Here is an 18,785-nt window from a genome sequence, read left to right as displayed (position 1 = left end):
CTTTGATAGTGGAAAAGTGGAATCTGTTGATTCCAAAAATGTTATCAAATGATAGTCAGCTCATAACTTCCAGGGACTGTGCAAATCATCAAGAAAATAAAATCTTCAACTTTTTTACCTGGGAATTTCCACCCTTAGAGGATGTTCTACACGTGTCAGTGTACCCTTTAGAATGGAAACAAACCTGGATCAGAAATAAGTGTTCCCATTGGAGAGTAGAGCTTGTCTTCCTCTTAGAGAACCTAGAGCTCCTCCAAGGACACCTGGGAGTCTTCCATGCATCACCAGGTGCCTGGTTTTCACAAGAAATTACTGGACAGGGAGAGCTGTTGTTTCATATTTGCCACCAATACTGCTGTGATGTACGAACACATTTGTGTTCTTATAGGCACAGTGTAGCATATGCTAGGCTGCCTGCCTTGTCTGTCACTCATGCCATTGACCTCAGCCCCCATCACAGATCCTGAAAAAGCAGCAGTTTCACAAGAAAGGAATTCAGGAATCTCTGCTTCTGTCTCTTCTTGAGAAGAAGCCATGCTTCTGCCAGGATTGTGGCTAATAAGTCACTGCTGAGGACATCTTCCAGTCCCCCCACAAATGTTACAGATTTCTTTTCTCTAATCCTTTGGGATCTTAGTCCAAGCCTCTGTCAGGACCTGATTGTCCCCAGGCAAAAAAGAAAAAAAAATAAGAAAGCTGGAGAAGGGTGTTTTACCTCTGTTCTAGGAGTGAACTTTGATCTTAAAATGACCCTCATGATAGCCTTTGCTCAGATGCTATGAAGAATCTTCCAAATAACACTCTTAATGTCCCTTTTGTCTTATTATTCTTTCTTAACAAAGGCAAAATGATATTAGGGTTTTGTGGTACAATTATAAGCTTCTGAACAGTTCATATACCAGTGGTCCACCATAATACTTCTAGCCTTCATGCTTCCAGGGCCTTCAGAGAGAACTCTCTCCATCAATGAAGAAGAACTGGAGGGAAGTTTTAGAAAATGGAACACTGTAAATAAAGGCACTGAAGAATTTAAACAAGAGGTACCATGTTTCCATTCATGATATGGGGTTTTAGCAGCCCTTGGAGCTTGCCCTTAGCTTGAAGGAGGATCTAGTCAGATACCTTTTCAATGTCTGGTAACTAACTAAATCAATGGAACAGGTCTTAGGCCTTAGAGAGAGAGTGGAGGAAAGAAAGGTCGACGGCTCAGGCCTGTATTCTCGCTGGGGACAGCATAGTGGGTGCTGGAATTTCAAGGATGGGAATTTTTCTTTTTAATTGGATGCCTTGTCTTTCCTCTGTAGAAGTAAGCATAGACCAATGTGGTGTCTTATTTACTACTGTTTCTTCAGGATCTGCGAAAATGTGTGATACCCAGTAAAATTCAACAAATGAATAGTTTACCTTGCTCATTTAGAGAGATAACTTCAACTTCTGAAGTGATACATTCCTGCTTCACAGACAGCCCTTTCAGTGCCTATAATGAACATACAGATTTTTCTTCTCTTTGGTTTGAAATTGTTTTTGTTGTATGAATCCCCCAGAATTTATTCTAAATACAAATGAACAAATAAACTCATGCATACCCACCTCAGGAGAAGAAGGGCTTTCAGCTTAAGGGCAAAATGTTTCATGAAATTCCAGAATGGTCAAACTGAAAAAGAATTTAGCAGTCCAGATCAATCTTTTAATTAAGGAAAGATCAAATTGTGATCCAATAACCCTGTAATTGAGCCAAGGAAGTACCCCCACATTGCTGGCAATTAGAAAATAGCAATAATAAGCCTTGTCTATTACCTCTGTGTGGTCACTGTATAGTTCTTACTTAATTTACTCCTCATGACACCCCACTAGTATTCTTATTTTATTGTGATAAAATTGTGGATTAGAGAGGTAAATAATACACTTCAGGGCATACTGCAAGTAGATGGCAGAATCTTGACTTGAGCTCAGGTCTGTCTGACCACAAAACTCAAGCTCTTAACAACCATGCTATAATAAAAGGGTTCTTCCTATAGGGAAGAGGTGGTCTTTGTGCTTAGCACCATACTGAAGACATAGGACTGTGTTCTTATACCCTCATTAGTTTACATTGCTCCCCCTGAGGTCCTCTTTTCTTTCTTCCCTTCTTTATGAACTCTTTCTCCCATCTCAAGATTTGCCTCAAGTGTTCTCCCTTCTGAAGCTCTCTCAACATTCCCACCAGCTAGAGGGAGCTTCTCCCTGTCCTTTGTTTCCTTTTTTATGTTGTCAGCCTCAGTGCCCTAGATTGGGTGGCATTGTTTTTATCCTTGCTTACTTATTTGCCTGTCAGATGTGTAATGTGCTTACCTCATACCTAGCATTGGGCCAGTGTTTGTGAAGTAACTATATCATTAGGGTTCTCTCATGGGGGTAACAGAATTTGACTCTGGCTAACCTAAGCTGAAAGGGAATGTTTTTGAAAGCATGTGTAATGACTTACTAAATGAAAAGAAGAGCTGAAGAGTCAATCTCAGAAAGGACTGGAGTAGCAAAAGCCCAGAGACTCAGGTCTCTGGACTCTACTGCAAGGATGTGAATTTTATCTAAGAGCTGGGGTTTAGAGTGGAAAGGTATCAACCAGGATGGATTGACATATCTGCCTTCATGGTATTTTGAAGGAGCAAGGCATCCATCTTGATGTTTTCACCGTGGCTATACCCAGTGGTGGAAATGTCACTCCCCAAAGATATCAAATAAGAAGAAAGGATGGTTCTCAAATAGTAACTCTGTTCTGTGGTAACCCTATTTTGATACAGATGCCTCCAAGATGCAGCTCTCCCACAGTGGGGCCACCTCCTTTGCCACAGAAATCACTGGAAAGCAGGTAGGAGCTTGACCCTCTCTCTGGAGCTCTGCTCTCAGCCCATCTTGCAATCCTCAAGTTGAGGGTAACTGGCCATGAGGGTGAGCACAACCACCATTCTGAGCACATGCATCCTTCAGTTGACAGGGGGCACCAACCAGGCCTGCCTCTTCTGGTCACAGAAGGGCTTCCCTTCCTATGGCTGAGAGTCTAGATCACTGCCACTGAGAAAAGAGCTGGCCAGGAGTTGGGGTCTCAGTGGAGAAGTGACTACTACAACTCACCCATGCCCTTCAGTGGCTCCTTGGAGCTGAGTGTGCCCCATGATGTGTGTCTGTCATTTCCATCATCCCTTTTGACATGTCTTTAGCATTCTTGGAGTGATCTAGTTCTTTGACCACCCAGGCACTATAGGGAGGAACATTTCTCCCCACAGGGAAGTTGGTCCAATTGCTTTGGTGAAAAAATGCTTATAAACTACGCTATAGAGTCATTGACCACCACCTGACTGGTTCCCTCCAAAATTAACCCACTTCTAGATCCCTGTTTCAGTTCTTTAGAACATGTTTCTGAGCTTACTCAGTGAGGGAGATATGGAGGTTTCACCACCATGAAAAGGCTCTTTCAGACAACGTGTCTGGGGAAGAACATAATCATAAGAGGCTTCCCTAGAAAGGTGCTGAGCCTCCAGATTCCAGTCTTTACTCTCAGAGTCCAACTTATAGAGAATCTGAAGCATCAGCCAGCCCCAGAGCAAACCAACAATATCAGAGAGTGATTGACCGGTCCTAAGTTTTATAAAATAAGAAATTTAGTTTATGAGTTCACTCAGGGGGAAATAACAATAAGGGATTCACACTGACTGGACTTACAAGAGACTAATGTATAAAGAAAATTTGTCTTATATCTATTAACTGAGGAATATAACTGCCAAGAAGACTTGGCACATGGTTACCCTTGTGATCACTGGTGGCATTGCCTCTTTTTTAATTATTTGGTACCCTTCTCTGCAAAATAGCCTCTATGAAAACAATATTCCTCTGAGCAGACTTCTCAGGACATAGGGGGCCAGAGAAGAGTGTTGGAGGATCTTAGCAGGAAGTGCTTTGAAGCAATGGCTGGCTGATGTGTTTGTCTCTACTCTAAGGAGGAACCAACTTCTTCCTACCTGGATTACTCTTAGACTCACAAACAAGTCAGTATCAGTATTCTTCTTGTACTTCGACTCTGCAGACATTAGTCTTCTTTATGAATGCAGGGTAGCTACACAGATAACACAGTAGTTAACCTCTCATGGATGCAATAGAGTTAAGTGTATTCTAACTGAGCAACATGAAGGACTTTTTATTGGGACTTAAGTGATGCTGTCATGCCCTCACCAACATGTTGTTGAACCAGGCTATCTCCCAAGGTGGGACAGCCTCATCTAATATGTTGGCTGTTGTGAGAAGGTGGTTCTTCCTTCTGCCATTTACCCTAAGCCCAAGAGAGACTACTCTAATCTAAGCATTTAGATTGCCTTCTGTATTAATGATACCAACCTTCACTTTCTCTTATAACTATTTTTGTCACTTTATGTTTTTCCAGGGTTCAGAAAAAACTCTCCTGTAGTCTAGAAGATTTAAGAAGTGAATCTGTGGATAAGGTCAGCTCATCAATCTATCCATAAAGATTACTGAGTTACTTCTTTAGGCCTATTACAGAGCTGGGATATGTGGGCGAGTCCTGGTCCCTACCTTGGAGAAGCTCTTGCTGGTAAGGCAGAATTACAAGAATATTTGAGAAAATCTGTCAGATATAGCCCAAGGCATCCTAGAGACAAAACAACTCGGGAAATGTGGGCTAGAGTGGGTAAGAGAAAAGGTGTCAGTGAGCAAAGGCTGAGTCCGGGTCTGATGGGCACAGGCAGGATTTGGGGAATGATGGGAAATAGGAGGAAGTAAGGTCAGAGCCAAGTATTAGATCAAGCCAGAGAAGATCTTGAATATTGGCCTTATCTCCCAAGGCACTTGGGATGATTGCAGCAATTTTGAATTAAATAATATGGATAAAGGAAATGATTCCCAGAGTAAGGTCTGGGATTGTTTACAAGATTCAAGAAGCAACTTAAAAAAATCTAGGAAAATGAGGGCTTTGTGACCCCCTTAGTAGCCTTTGACCATGTGGGTGGCACCTATGCTAGAGGATCACAGGCTCTTTTGCTTAGTCATCACAGAACAAGGAACCTGCTCTGATTGAGCCTCTAGTGATCCCATGCTGCATGCTATCCCCTGGTTCCAGCAGTATCAGCCTCCCAGGTGACACAATGGAGATCCATAAAAGCTGAATTTGGCAGGAGCCATGGTCTTGTCTAGTGGCTTTGCTCCCATGGGCATATGCCTCTCACTTCCCTGATCAGATTGCTGGCAGTGGCCCGGGTGTCTGTCGACAAGGTTAGACAGTGATCTGCATTTGCTGGCATGTTATGGTGATCTCCTGACACGAAGATCAGGGATGGGCATGAGCCTTTCAGATACAAGCAAGTGGATAGTCCTGACTTATTTATGCTTTTAGACTTATTAAGATCTCTTTTCTCCATATAATTGAAATTCTTTCTGTTACTCCATAGTGTGTCAATGGGAAGCAGCTTTCTTTGGCAGTAGAACCCAAGGTACATTAAATTCATATTATTATCACTTTTTTTGTGTTTGCTCTATTTGCCAGAGTGTTATAACAAATTATGGTTTTTGTAGTCTTAAGATATGTTAACCATCAGGGTAAGAGGACAAGAAGAAAGACAGAACTTCCTCCTCCCATTTTACTTTTATGTACACCCAGGTGTATAATGAGCTTTCACCAATATTATCTGTGGATAGGAGTTATTATCAACACTCCATTTTATAGGCTCTATTTTATAGAAACTAATCTTTGTAGAAAGAGAGAAAACTAACCATTTTATAGAAACTAATCTTTAACAACAATCTAGCCTTAATCACTGGGCAGGGAATGCTGTGATCTCAGTACACAGAAGAGCGTGGCAGCTCTCATCCTTTATGTGCTGATGAAAAACACAAGAATAGGGCTGGGGATGCAGCTCAGTGGTGGAGCATTTGGCTAGCATGTCGAGGCCCTGGGTTTGTTTTCCAGTGCAGCAAAACAAAACAAAACAAAAAACAAACAAGTACTCTTAGCTTCCCTTTAATGAACACATCACATTTAAAAATTTCATTAGAATTTATTTCCTCCTAGAAAAACCTGTTTTGAAAGATGATTATGTTTCCAGGTTGGTGCACAAATATTGAGCCCTTAATGAACTGAAGTTTTTTATAAATGGCATTATTTCATCCATTATTTTTAACATCATATGGGAGAATGTATTGTACTTGACCCTCATTTGCCTTTCATATGAGACATGGGGCCTTGTTGCCCATGGACTTTGACCTGAGAGGGTCATTTTATTTTTTCATACCAGTGTGATAGAATGGGCCATCTCTGTCCTCTTAACTCAGTGTAAGAGAAAGATCTTTTTTATACTTCTATAGGCTTCTCTGCACTTTTATATTTATAGCAGTCAGTGCTACAATTGGGTAGCCATTCCTTGAGCCATCTGAACTATAGAGCAGGAGTCTTCTGCCTGCTTTCTTGTCTCAGCCTGGAGCCCAGGCTTGTATAGTCCCTAGGCAAATTAAAAGCCTTCCAGTAGAGACTGTTCTATGGTATTTTTCACCCAGCAGTTTCCCTTCCCTCTTTAGCCTCACAGAGGTCATTCATGTGTCTAAAATACATGTGTAAGTAATCACCCACTTTTTGGAAACAGAGCTGGTTCACCAGCTCAAGCTTTAAGACACTGACTTAATAACTAAGAAATATATGTGATGGGGGGATTGTTTATGAAGAGAACATATTCCAGATTAAAAGATTGATTCTTCTATGATTTTAACCATAACTATAATCTTGTGTGGTCTCAACTAGTTCAACATGAACACCTCTTTACACACACACACACACACACACACACACACACACACACACACCCTACCCCATATCCTCCCCAGGACTGTTCCACAGGTGCAATGATCTTTTTGCAGTATCCCCTACCCTTTGTGCCAGGCCCTTTCTTTCTGTCACTGAGAGGTCACTAAATCATAAGATACTTCTTACTTCTTATATTCTTTTCAAGCTCTCACTGTGAGACATGTCTGCTGAGCTTCACCAGAATGCACATCCCCTGATCTGGCTCTCCTATGGTATGAGTCAGTACTCTCTACTCCTGATGTTCTAAAATTAAGTCCTCTTATGTTCTGTTCTCAGGACTGAACATCCTCTTACCATGTACATGGATCACCAGCCTTTAAAGCACTAGTTTCTCAATGTATTCTTTAAATTTGTCTTGGGTCAGACTTGGGCTTGATATTCTAGATGTCATTTGACCTGTGCCTTCCTTGATCTAGGGTCTGCTCTTCTGGACTGCTGTCTCTCTAGGACTTAGCATGCATACTTCTGTTTATCTGTTGTCCACTGTATGTGTATCATTTCACAGCAGATCAGAGGCAGGAATTGTTTGTTATTCCCTATTTAGAAATGACAGAACAGAGGTTTTGAAAGGTTAAAGAGAAAGAACTTTTCCTGAGTCAGTCTGACTCAGGCCATGGGCTCTCACCCCTCTCTGGCAGGCTGCTTTTCCGTAATTCAAAGCAGTTCAGTAATAGATTCCATGCTGCTCTTTCTCAGGGGTTTTCATTTCCCCGTAGCCAGGATTATTCTTCTTGGAGACGGGAGAACAGAATCATACAATTTCTAGGACATGCATTTATAAGCAAACTGAACTCAGAAATATATTGAACACTTGACTTATAGCTGAATGAAATTTCAAAGATGTCTCAGTCATGCTAGTCTCCCATTATTGGCCTGACTTGCCAGTTTCAAAATCTATTTTGTCTTTCATATGACTTTTTTTTCTGGATCCAATCAAGTGATCTACATTTGGGTCCCTCAACAATGTTGCTGCAATTTCGCTTCTCTTTTATTCTTGCTCTTGAAATGCAATCTACTGTTTTCTCCAAGTTTGTAGATTTAGGGGCGATATATGCTCCTTGGCCAAATAAGTGCTATTCTTCTTCCTCTTTTATTCAACTTGCTTCTTTGGGACTTTTTATATGGTCAGTGTTCAACCACAGGGTCCATTGCATCAAAACTATGCCTCAGACAATGTACCTTAGACAATAATCCTAAATTCCAAAGGGAACTCTGTGTTGGCATATAGTCCTCTTCCCCATTTCCTGTTGTCATCTCCCAAAGTGTGTGCACACCTTTTTGTTTTGCCTTAACAGGCTTTCATAAAGAACCGTTATCAAAAAACAGACTTTTTCTTCTACTGCTTCAAATTTAAATTCTAATCTTCTTTCTATAGCATAGCCTTTAAGCCAGAATCTACATAATTTATGCACTTGGTTAAACCCCTGAAGAGATTTGCCCTGACCTGTTTCTGAATAAGGGTCCTACTCTGGAGAAGCACATCCTTATTGCCTGCAGGAAAGCAGGTCTCAGGAGAACAGGGAAACCCAGACCAGATTTATATATATATATATATATGTGTGTGTGTGTGTGTGTGTGTGTGTGTGTGTGTGTGTGTGTGTGTGTGTATAAAGTATAATATATAATATATAACATGTCATTATAACTAATTATATATTATATAATCATTAATATATAATAGAGATTCGTATGTGTACCATATACATACATATACATAACATACATATATATATGTGTGTGTGTATGAGATAAATATATGATATATACCTCATATCTATATATGAGATAAACTAGTAGGTAGAGAATTTTGGCTTCTGTATTTGAAGAGTTCATAGACTAATTCATGGCTATTGATTCATTAAGCTTATGAACACTAGGCTAAGTGGCAAAGGCCTCCTTCATAAGACATGTCCAATTCTTGCTTACAGGTGATTGTAGTCATCCCTAGATTGGGCTTGACTCTAGTCCTGTCTCACTGTGTGGGAAGATTTTTCCCTTTCTCAGAACTCTAGTCCTCTTTCCTGGCTTGGGCTAAATGATCTTTGAGGTTTTTGTTGTTGTTGTTGTGACCTCTTGGAGAATAGAGTTATTTGGATGTCCAAGGGTTTCCTAACTGGGTTTGAGTTGAGTCTCAGGATTAACTAAGTATCTCTCCTTTTCTCTTTCCTTCCAATAGGACAGCTCTTTCCTGGTGGAACAGAAATATCCTACATTACCCGGGAAGCTTTCGGGAGCCACACCCAATGGAGAAGCTGCCAAATCTACTTCTGCCACCTCCCAGCCTGACCCTGTAGGAAGCAACCTGCTAAGACTGAGTGAGTGTCCAACCCTTCAGCTAGTAGATGCTGGAGCAATGTTTTTGGCACTTCCAATTATTGTACAAGATACCTGTGCCTGCCATTGCAGCCCTTAATTGAGAATGTTGGGAGTGGGTGCTGGTACAGTTTGTACCTCATAGTAATCCCATTTTTACAGCTCCCTGCCTTGGCAAGGGAGGTAAATACCAGCATCCAAGAAAACCCAACCTGTATACATACTCTATTCTTCCCAGCTGTAATTAGTCCATCCCATTTTCCTCTATTCTTCTGTTCCTCCTCTTTTGAATTCCTGCCTTTCCTTCCCATGATTCCTCTTTTCCCATCTTCTTAGATATCCTGTCACCCTTCCTGCCCCTCACCCTTCCTTCCTCTGGCCTCCTGGACTTTCTCTCCTTTCTTTGCCTTGTCTGGAGTCTCCCAGCAGGATTATAGTATGCACTTTTTAGGCAAATGAAGTCAGTGGTCAGTGGGCAAAGATGTCAGCTCATAGGTATCCCTTTGGAGGTTAAGTCCTGAAACCATGAGGTCTTTGCTACTTTTCATCCAAAATAGGTGATTTCTCCCCAGTAGCACCAGCAGATCTCATGGGGCCAAGGAAGGAATATTCTAGTCCAACAGAGTTTCCCTTCCTCTGACTCCTCTGCTCAACTGTTGCCTGAGTCGGCCTGTGTGTTGGCTCATGAAGGCCAGTTCTGCTGTGGCTACAGAAGCTCTAGATAAGCCTTTAAATGAGTGTATCCAGTGACAGACTGGACTCACAGCAGCTTCAGATCATTCTAGTCTGACTGAATGACCTTTGACACCTGTGCAAGAGCTTCATGTGACCCAGGTTGTTTAGTCCCTGCTGTTCTCCCTCCCTTTCCCCACATGTAGACAAATACCTCAGCCTGCCAGGAAGTGGCACCTAGCATTTGGCCCCTCTTTTCAGGCCTTCTTTCAGTTAATGACCCTGTAGGCTAGGCTGAGTCAACACTTACCTCATCTTTTTTCATGGGATTATTTTTCTCTTGAGTTTTTCTCTCTTGCTTGATGACATTCTTTTTTATTTCTTTGCTTCCCTGTAACTCTTTTGGGTTGGATTTTGGCCTCTCTTGTTTCTTCATGTGGCTTCTCTGCTTCTTGGTTGGCTGGAGATCGTGGCCGGAGTGTCAGTGCCCCTGTATTAGGTACTGTACCCGTACCAGGTGAGGTGGAGAGTGAGAATGCTTTTGCTTCCCATTTACCAATCCTTTTACCACTACCCCAAATGCTTGGCCATTGTCCCCTCCTGCCTGCATGCCTGCATATCCCTCTGAAAAGAGAACACAATCCTTGTTGAATAATCCACAAAAACTTAGACCCAAACCTTTTGAATTTGATGACATTAGCTCACTCAGATTTGAAACACTGAGCTCACTGATGCCTTATCTGGAAAGCCTGGAGTGTGCCTGAGCCTCTACTGGCCTCTGGGATGCTGGTGTCAAGCTCTAAAGAGCTGGGTGGTCTTCTGGACTCCAAATCGGATGCCTGGGATTAGGGAATAGGGGTCTAAAGTTCATTCCTCTATCTGATTGACATATCATTCAATCTTTTCAACCACAGGAGACACAGAAAGCAGTTGGGATAATGCTGCCATGGCCAACGAACTCTCTTCCAACTCACCGGGTGCTGAGTCAAGCCCCCAGTCCCCCCTGACACCAGATGGTAAACGGAGCCCCAAAGGAATCAAGAAATTCTGGGGAAAGTAAGTTGGTAGTAATGGGTTATAATCATATTGCTTGAAATTAATTTTCTTCTTGACTCGATAAAAAAAATCTATGTAAGTACTTGGTCTATTAGACACTGGGACAGCAGTTAAAATGGAGCAGTCATGTTCAGGGTGAATTTGAGTTATTTTTTCAGGACCCAGAGAAGGGAAGATATATATGAAAGTTATCCGTTAAATATAGCCAGTATCCTTATACGTGTCATTCATTCTAGACATCCATCCCACACACCCCCAATGATATTCACTTCAGCTTATCCCATATGGGTTTTGGGAGAGGAACAGATGGGACTGCAAAAATCTTTGAAGACAGAAAGCTGAGTTCTTGCTGGCCCAAGTGACATAGTCTATGAAATAGGCAGACACTGGAGCCTCCTCCCAGGCAGCAACCTTTAATTTGTCCCCCAAGGGGAGTGGCCCACCCCAGGCTTAGAATTGAGATGCAAGCCCAATAAAGGAACTATCATAAGTCATGATCCTTGATCTCTTGGGAGGCATAAGGAGACAGCATTGCCCTGAGTCTGGACTGCATGGCCCTACCTGCAAAGGAGGGGTTACACTGCCTCTAGACTCTCAGGTCATCCCTGACAGTCTCCATGGATTCCTCTCCATGCAGAATCCGAAGAACTCAGTCAGGAAATTTCAACACTGATGCACCAGGGATGGCAGAGTTTCGACGAGGTGGGCTTCGGGCAACTGCAGGACCAAGACTCTCTAGGACCAGAGATTCTAAGGGACAGAAAAGGTAAGGCTCCTTTCAGTCTATCTACAGAGAGTTACATGAAATTTTTCCTGGGATGGAGTGGGACAAGGGACTAGATGTCCCAGAGCCTCCAGAGATGGATGGGAGGAACCCTTCGTGTAGAGCTTCTTGACTTGCCCATTTGACACTTGTCAACATTGCTCATGCTGATAGATAAGATACTGAGGAGAAGGCAAGAGGCTCTCTACAGTTGGAGATGGGAGGGTGGTGGTGGTAGGAGGGCCTAAAACAGTTCTGCATATCTATAATCCATTATCAGCAATACCTTTGCACACTGGATTGAGAAGCTTTGTTGAAGCCATTAAGAGCACCCTTCCTAGAATCCCAGACATAGGTTGTAATCTCTGCTCAACCACTTCCTAGCTAAGTTATATAACCTCTCTATTCATCATTTTCTAGTTTGTAAAATGGAGATCAAATATGAGTATTTTATTAAGAAATTCTTATGAGGAATACATTTAAACCAAGCACCAGCTGTCTGCCACACAAGAGTCAACATCCCCTAGTCTATTTGGAAAAGAGAACCTCCTTTTACTGCCTGTGGGCAGCCCACTCCTTCCACAGACTCCACAGGAGGGTGTGAGTGGAGCAGGTTGCATCTTCCATTATCCCTCATAATCTCACTGTGCCACATTTTACTGAGGGCTGGTAATCGCTAAAGCATGAATGGCACTGGAATCAAAATGGTGAGTTTTACATCATGCCCTAATTTAAAAAAAAAAAAAAAACATAAAGAACCGTAAGCTTTTCCAGAGGTGTCCTTGGTGGACACTTTCTTTACCTCCTTTCCATAGCTTTCCTGCTCTGAGAAAGTGTCTCCCTTCAAACCTAAACAGGTTAATCTTTACTCCTGTTTTGGTGAAGCCCCTTTTTCTATCTTTGTGCTTTGTTAATTTTGATACTTCACATCCAGCAGAATATCTCCTTAGGTCTAAGTTACAGAGCTAAGGTCAGTTCTTCTGGAGTCTTCTGAAGGATTGGATTGTGCCCTTTAAAATCTAACCAAAAGGTGAAAAGTCGGGCTAACTATCTTAAGTTTAGTGCTCTTGAGATTGCCATATACCAGTGTGAAGTCCAGGTAATTATCAGATAAAATGTACATAACTCAAAAATTAATTCTCAGAAATAATGCAGTCAAGATTCCAACTGAAGGGAAGAGCATTTCCCTAAATACATCCTATTGTTTACAGTAGTACATCCCCTGTGGAAGGGAACCATAGCTTATTTTGCACATGTATGAGATACTTCCCTCCCCAGCTTGCCATGGGCAGGTTTATAGATTTTGTCAGGTCTTCACTCAGGTGTTTTCCAGAGTGGGGCTGCATAGTGGGGGAATCCATTTGTATTCTGCAAGTCACTTTAGAGTAAGGGGTAACCAGTGTCAGAAACCTCTGCCAAAGGAAAAAACTGCCATTCCAGCCACAGAGCTGCTTTGTTAGAATGTCTTTGTGCTTTGTTAATCTTAAACAATGGTTGATAAAGGGAATGGGAGTCAAGAGTCCTGATGAGATTGCTGTTTATCTTAACAGTGCTTATGGTAACAAAGATGAATTTGCTGGGAGAAAAGAAAGGCCTTTATTACCCTGAAGCAGAAATTTATAGAATTATATGCTAATGTCCTCTAGTATTTGTAGATATCAAGGCAAAACTTTAAAAAATGTTGTCAATAATATTATTCGAGGAAAAGTACTTTATTAATAATAGCCTCCAGCCAAAATTCTTCTTTTTCTGATAACAAATTATTTTTTAAATAGGTAGTTGATAATAACATTTTGTTGGAGCACTCTCTGATTACAGATGAACAAATTTTATTTCTTTTCCCCCAAATTACAGTTTTATGGATTTACATCCAGACAGCACTGCTGGGAATGGGGAGCCTGTCACCCATATATCCTAGTCAGTTTAAAAGTTTCAAATTTTTCTTTGTTCAAATTTCTCTTTTACAGACCTCCAAAAAAAATTCACAGTTTTATTGTTAATTTTGTTTGCATTTTAATTCTTCTTTTGTGAACTATCTGTATTTTTTCTAATTTTATTTAGTCATTTTTTATTTTGTTTACTTTATTTGCACTAAACATGCACACATGATTTTTAAAAACTTAGCAGAAGAGGTTTTTTGTTGTTTTTCTGCCCTAGGAAAAAGACATTAAAGTGTAATGATTAATGCTAACAGATTCTAGAGCCATAGACTGGATCCCATCTTTATGGAGGGGTTCTCTGAGCTGATCTACTGAGGGTATTGCCCTTCAAGACTCACAGGTTTATGAAGGGTCTCCCTCCAGTCACATCACTGGCCTACTGATGGTCCCATTTATGTGTGTATGTATGTGTGTCTTTTTTCCACACTTGCGGTCAGAGTCATATTTCATGATTATAAGGAAGCTACCAGGGCACCTACTTTATGGGCCCATTCCAGGGTCCAGAGAAAATCAATCAATGTGTTGACAGGGCTAAGTGTTTTGAAAGTTTTACATATATAAGGTATTTTATTTTATTTTACTTTTATTTTTATTTATTTTTTTCAGTACATTACTTACACATGTAGAGCACTATTTTTCATATCTCTTTATATACAGTATGTTCACGCCAACTTATGCCATTATACATGTACTCTTTTTTTTACATTACAATTCTTAATACACATATGTACCACCATTTTTCATATCTTTATTTGTATATAAGTATGTTGGCCCCAAATTCAAATCTTCATACATGTATTTTGTATAAGGATGACCATCACATTCCACCATCCATATATAAGGTCACAGTGTTTAGACCGATGAGTCCTTTTATTCCGGTTTTCCCTTTGTCTATAGTTTTCCTTTTATCAGATGATGATGGACTAGACTTAGGGATCTTTGAGAACTAACTGGTTTAGGGGAAATTGAGTTGGGGATCCAGTTCAGGTTGAGTAGGATTTGTGAATGTAACCTGCCATCACTCCATAGTTTGTTCAGTCGGGTTTAGTTAACTAGCTATCCTAGCATAAAAAAGCTTCAGTGCTCACTCCTACTTCCCATTTTGCTTGTTGCCCAGAACTAAAGATGCAAATTAGAAGTAACAGATACCAACAGACAACAGAAAGAAATCTTTCTGAATATTTAGTCTTTAATATTCCATAAATCCCCATTTATTTTTAAAAATGAATATAAAGTTACTTTGTCCAAAAGAAATGTGTCCTCTAGCATTCCATACCAGAAGTACGGGATAGTGGAAACAAAACCGTATTTTAGAAGTAACAAAGCCAGAAGCTAGTCTGTGGAAATTCTTTCTGGTCATCAAATCTGCAAAATCTTAAGCAGGAGATTTGGTTCTCTTGAGTGCTTAGTCAAAACAGAAACTCTCTCCTGTCAGGAATGTACTTGCTAATGAAGTGTATGCACTTATGAATGTGCCATGCCCTTTCCCCTATCATGGAGGTGGCATATTTGATAATCTCAGTATATCATTTTAACAGCAATTTGGAAAGATGTTTTGGAATGTATCAATAAAATAAGTTGTTGGCTGTGTATGAGAAGTACCTTCTCTGTCATTTCTAAATGATTTCCTAGCATGTTCAGCCATATCCCTGGCAGAGGGGATGGGGGATCTGGCTTTGACAGAAGCTGAGGAGTTCTGGGTCTGATACTGTAGAAACAACACAAGGTGGGGTAGGGAGGGTATACACAACAATAAATGAGAAGACTACCAAAATGAGGACCAGAACTCTAGTTTGGTTGAAACATCTGAAGGACAGAAGTTTTCAAACTATGATCTCAAAAATTCTTATTTCCTCCTTCAAAACTGAAATGCCTCTCTAATATATACAATCTCTGTTTTTTCCCCACAATTTCCAGAAATGAGAAGATGAGTGAAATAAAACCCTAATAACATGTGAAATAAAAGTGATAAAATGAGCATTGGAACAGAGAAATTGTTCTCATATTAAGAAACAAATTATAAATTACAACAAAAAATGTTAGACCATATCAAAAGCAGTAAGTGCAAGAAATAAATTTCAAATAGAAATTGTAAATATGTTTTCAGGTATTATTTATATAAAGTGAATCATATGAACACATTGTAAAAAGATTGAAATTTCTTGCTGATTTTACATTTTATGCTAACATAAGCAAAGATAACATAAAACTTAACGCTACTGTCAAAAAAGCATGGACAACACATCAATTAATGAATATTGTCAATTTGAAAAATATTTAAGATTAACCATGACAATAGAAAACTTGAATGCTAGAGGTCATGTTCTAAAATGAATGTGTCCTCTAGCATTCCATACCAAAAGTATGGGATAATGGAAACAAAACCATATTTTAGATGTAACAAAGCCAGAAGCTAGTCTGTGGAAATTCTTTCCAGTCATCAGATCTGCAAAATCTTAAGCAGGAGATTTTGTTCTCTTGAGTGCTTAGTCAAAACAGAAATTCTCTCCTGTCAGGAATGTACTTGCTAATGAAGTAAACGCACTTATGAATCTTTAACATTCATATGTGAGAGATACTTGATAGAAGTTTTCCTAAATTTAATCAATAATTCTAAAAATGTGCATGACAATACCAATTACAATTACAAATTGTGAAGCTGAAACTTTTTAAAACTCTCATAATTATAAAAGAAAATATTGACAGTCATCCTAGAAGAAAGACTGACTCAACCTCCATCCTACTCCATCATCTCCAGGGTTCTAGAATAGTGTTTTCTTGTCATTCTGGCCCTTTAAGAAATCCTTTCCCTTTAAGAACAGCTCCGCCAGGTATTCAAAAAATGTATTCCTGTATGTTAGGGGTGGGGGTCAGCTCTCTGTATTAAGTGGTTTTGCATCTGCACATTAAGCCAACTGAGTACTGAAGATGTGGTTACACTGAACATGCACATACTTTTTTCTTGCCATCATTTTCCAACAATGCAGTATAACAACTATTTGCATGGCATTTACATTATATTAGGTAATGTAAATAATCTAGATATGACTTAAGTTTATGGGGGATATGTGTAGGTTGTATGTAAATACTACTCCATCTTATGTAAGGGACTTGACTCCCTCAGAATTTGCTATCTGCAGGGGGTCCTAGAACCAATTTCCTGTGGATACCAACAGACAACAGAAAGAAATCTTTCTGAATATTTAGTCTTTAATATTCCATAAATCCCCATTTATTTTTAAAAATGAATATAAAGTTACTTTGTCCATTGCCTGCCACAAAGTTTCTTTGGGGATTTTGAATGTTCCATTATTTTCACACTTTAAATGAAAAATTGATGTCTCTAAGAATGGTTGGTTTTAATGACTACTCATCCTGTCTAGGAACATGATCTAACTCTTCATTTATTAATGTCTTTTTTTTATGTTGCATAGTTGAGTATTATGGCTACTATATCACCCCACTCTACCCCCTTGTGGTCCCCACCCCATCACAATCACATACACAGGTACACACATTCCTTGTTAAGGCAATTTGTAGGCCGTTTATAATTTTGGTTAGTATGGGGGAGAATTTTTATTGTTTTAACAAATGCTTTAATAGCTGTGCATGGGTACTGTGTAGAAAATGGTTGATTTTTGCTTGTAATATACGTATTACATATGTATATATGTGTATGTGTGTGTATTTTATTACTAGTCACCTTACTGAGCTCTCTTGAGCTTTCCAGGCAGGCAGCCCTCATCTGAAAAGAACTATTTTCTTTTATGTCTACCTTTCTAGTAGCTATACTTCTTACTTTTATTTATTCTAATAAACATTATAATATTTTGATGCAATCCTCAGAATACTGTTATTATTATTAATAAGTACTGATAAAAATATATTGTCTCTTTGTTGATTTTTAATATGAAAGTCCCTAGTATTTTATTAATATTAGCTATTGTTAATTGGAGGGCTGTTGATTTTTTTTTTTAATGTTAGAGAACCAATTGTCTTTTTCCAACTTTCTAAGTGTTTTCCTTAAAAAGAGTGTTGAATCTTGTGGACAAAATGAGTTAGTTGTAGGTGTTTTTCCTAATAGGGCCATGCTCTGGGATTGTGACATGTTGAGGTATATGTGGACCTATTGACTGCAGTCTCTTAAGGATTATGTCAGCTGTCTCTAAGTAGCTGGATTTGAAACTCATTTGTTATGGAAGGGACTTGAATGTACCTCATGTGAGTGTGTTGTGGAATTTCCTTCAGCTATAGCCCATGGTTGGGTTGTTTGTTAAAAGGTAGTTCCTTTTTGATGAGGCTTTATTATACGCAGAACCTCAGACTTTCAACTTACAAAAGTACACTGTTTCTCTGCTTCCCAGTGATGCCAATGCCCCCTTTGCCCAGTGGAGCACAGAGCGTGTATGTTCATGGCTTGAGGACTTCGGCCTGGCTCAGTATGTGATCTTTGCCAGGCAATGGGTGACATCTGGCCACACTTTACTGACAGCTACCCCTCAGGACATGGAAAAGGTAAGAGCTGAGCCCAGGGAGAGGAGGCTGTTATTTCTCCCCAGACCAATTCATGGGAAGGTGAAGGCCCCCACTCCATATACACACAGGAAGATGGGCAGGAAGCTGGGATTTCCTTAGTAACTGCAGGTTGACATCCCAGGGTCTTGTGCACAGATCCCCTGCCATACTCTTAGAGCATCTCCACCCTGACACAACATCCTCTGGAGATCAAATTGTCTGCCAAAATTTTACATCTGGTCTTCATCTTGCAATTTCAGGAACTAGGAATTAAGCACCCTCTTCATAGAAAGAAACTTGTTTTAGCAGTGAAAGCCATCAACACCAAGCAGGAAGAGAAGTCTGCGCTGCTGGATCACATTTGGGTGACACGTAAGGACAGGCATATATGTATTAAGTATGTATCTGACTGTTCCTAAGGGTAAAAAGAATTTCCATGTTGAATTTGTGCCTCAAAGACAGCTGTGTCCTTGTGAAAGGCAGATGGATTACTAAATCTTCTGAAAAAAAACTGGAACCTCAAAATGATAATTGTTGCTCCTATTCTCAGGAATCCCAACACAACTATTTTTTTTTCTGTATTTATAGGGTGGCTTGATGATATTGGCTTACCGCAATATAAAGACCAGTTTCATGAGTCCAGAGTTGATGGACGAATGCTGCAATACCTAACTGTGGTAAGGAC

General features: G+C 40.1%; 1 protein-coding gene across 13 annotated transcripts in view; it reads left to right on the top strand.

The window, feature by feature from the left end:
• Ppfibp2 (PPFIB scaffold protein 2) overlaps positions 1–18,785 on the top strand; it is a 157,126-nt gene that overhangs the window by 119,129 nt on the left and 19,212 nt on the right. For all 13 annotated transcript variants that reach the window (XM_078046543.1, XM_078046541.1, XM_078046539.1 and 10 more), the window contains 10 exons: positions 940–1,040; positions 2,781–2,848; positions 4,415–4,472; positions 5,436–5,477; positions 9,018–9,156; positions 10,741–10,882; positions 11,520–11,648; positions 17,950–18,100; positions 18,361–18,472; positions 18,689–18,777. In XM_078046543.1, the coding sequence (XP_077902669.1) occupies positions 940–1,040; positions 2,781–2,848; positions 4,415–4,472; positions 5,436–5,477; positions 9,018–9,156; positions 10,741–10,882; positions 11,520–11,648; positions 17,950–18,100; positions 18,361–18,472; positions 18,689–18,777 (1,031 nt within the window). The remainder of the gene's footprint in view (positions 1–939; positions 1,041–2,780; positions 2,849–4,414; positions 4,473–5,435; positions 5,478–9,017; positions 9,157–10,740; positions 10,883–11,519; positions 11,649–17,949; positions 18,101–18,360; positions 18,473–18,688; positions 18,778–18,785) is intronic.

The sequence above is a fragment of the Ictidomys tridecemlineatus genome, chromosome 4, assembly GCF_052094955.1.
Source record: "Ictidomys tridecemlineatus isolate mIctTri1 chromosome 4, mIctTri1.hap1, whole genome shotgun sequence".
Taxonomy (NCBI): Eukaryota; Metazoa; Chordata; class Mammalia; order Rodentia; family Sciuridae; genus Ictidomys; species Ictidomys tridecemlineatus.
This window is presented reverse-complemented; position numbering and strand designations above follow the sequence as displayed.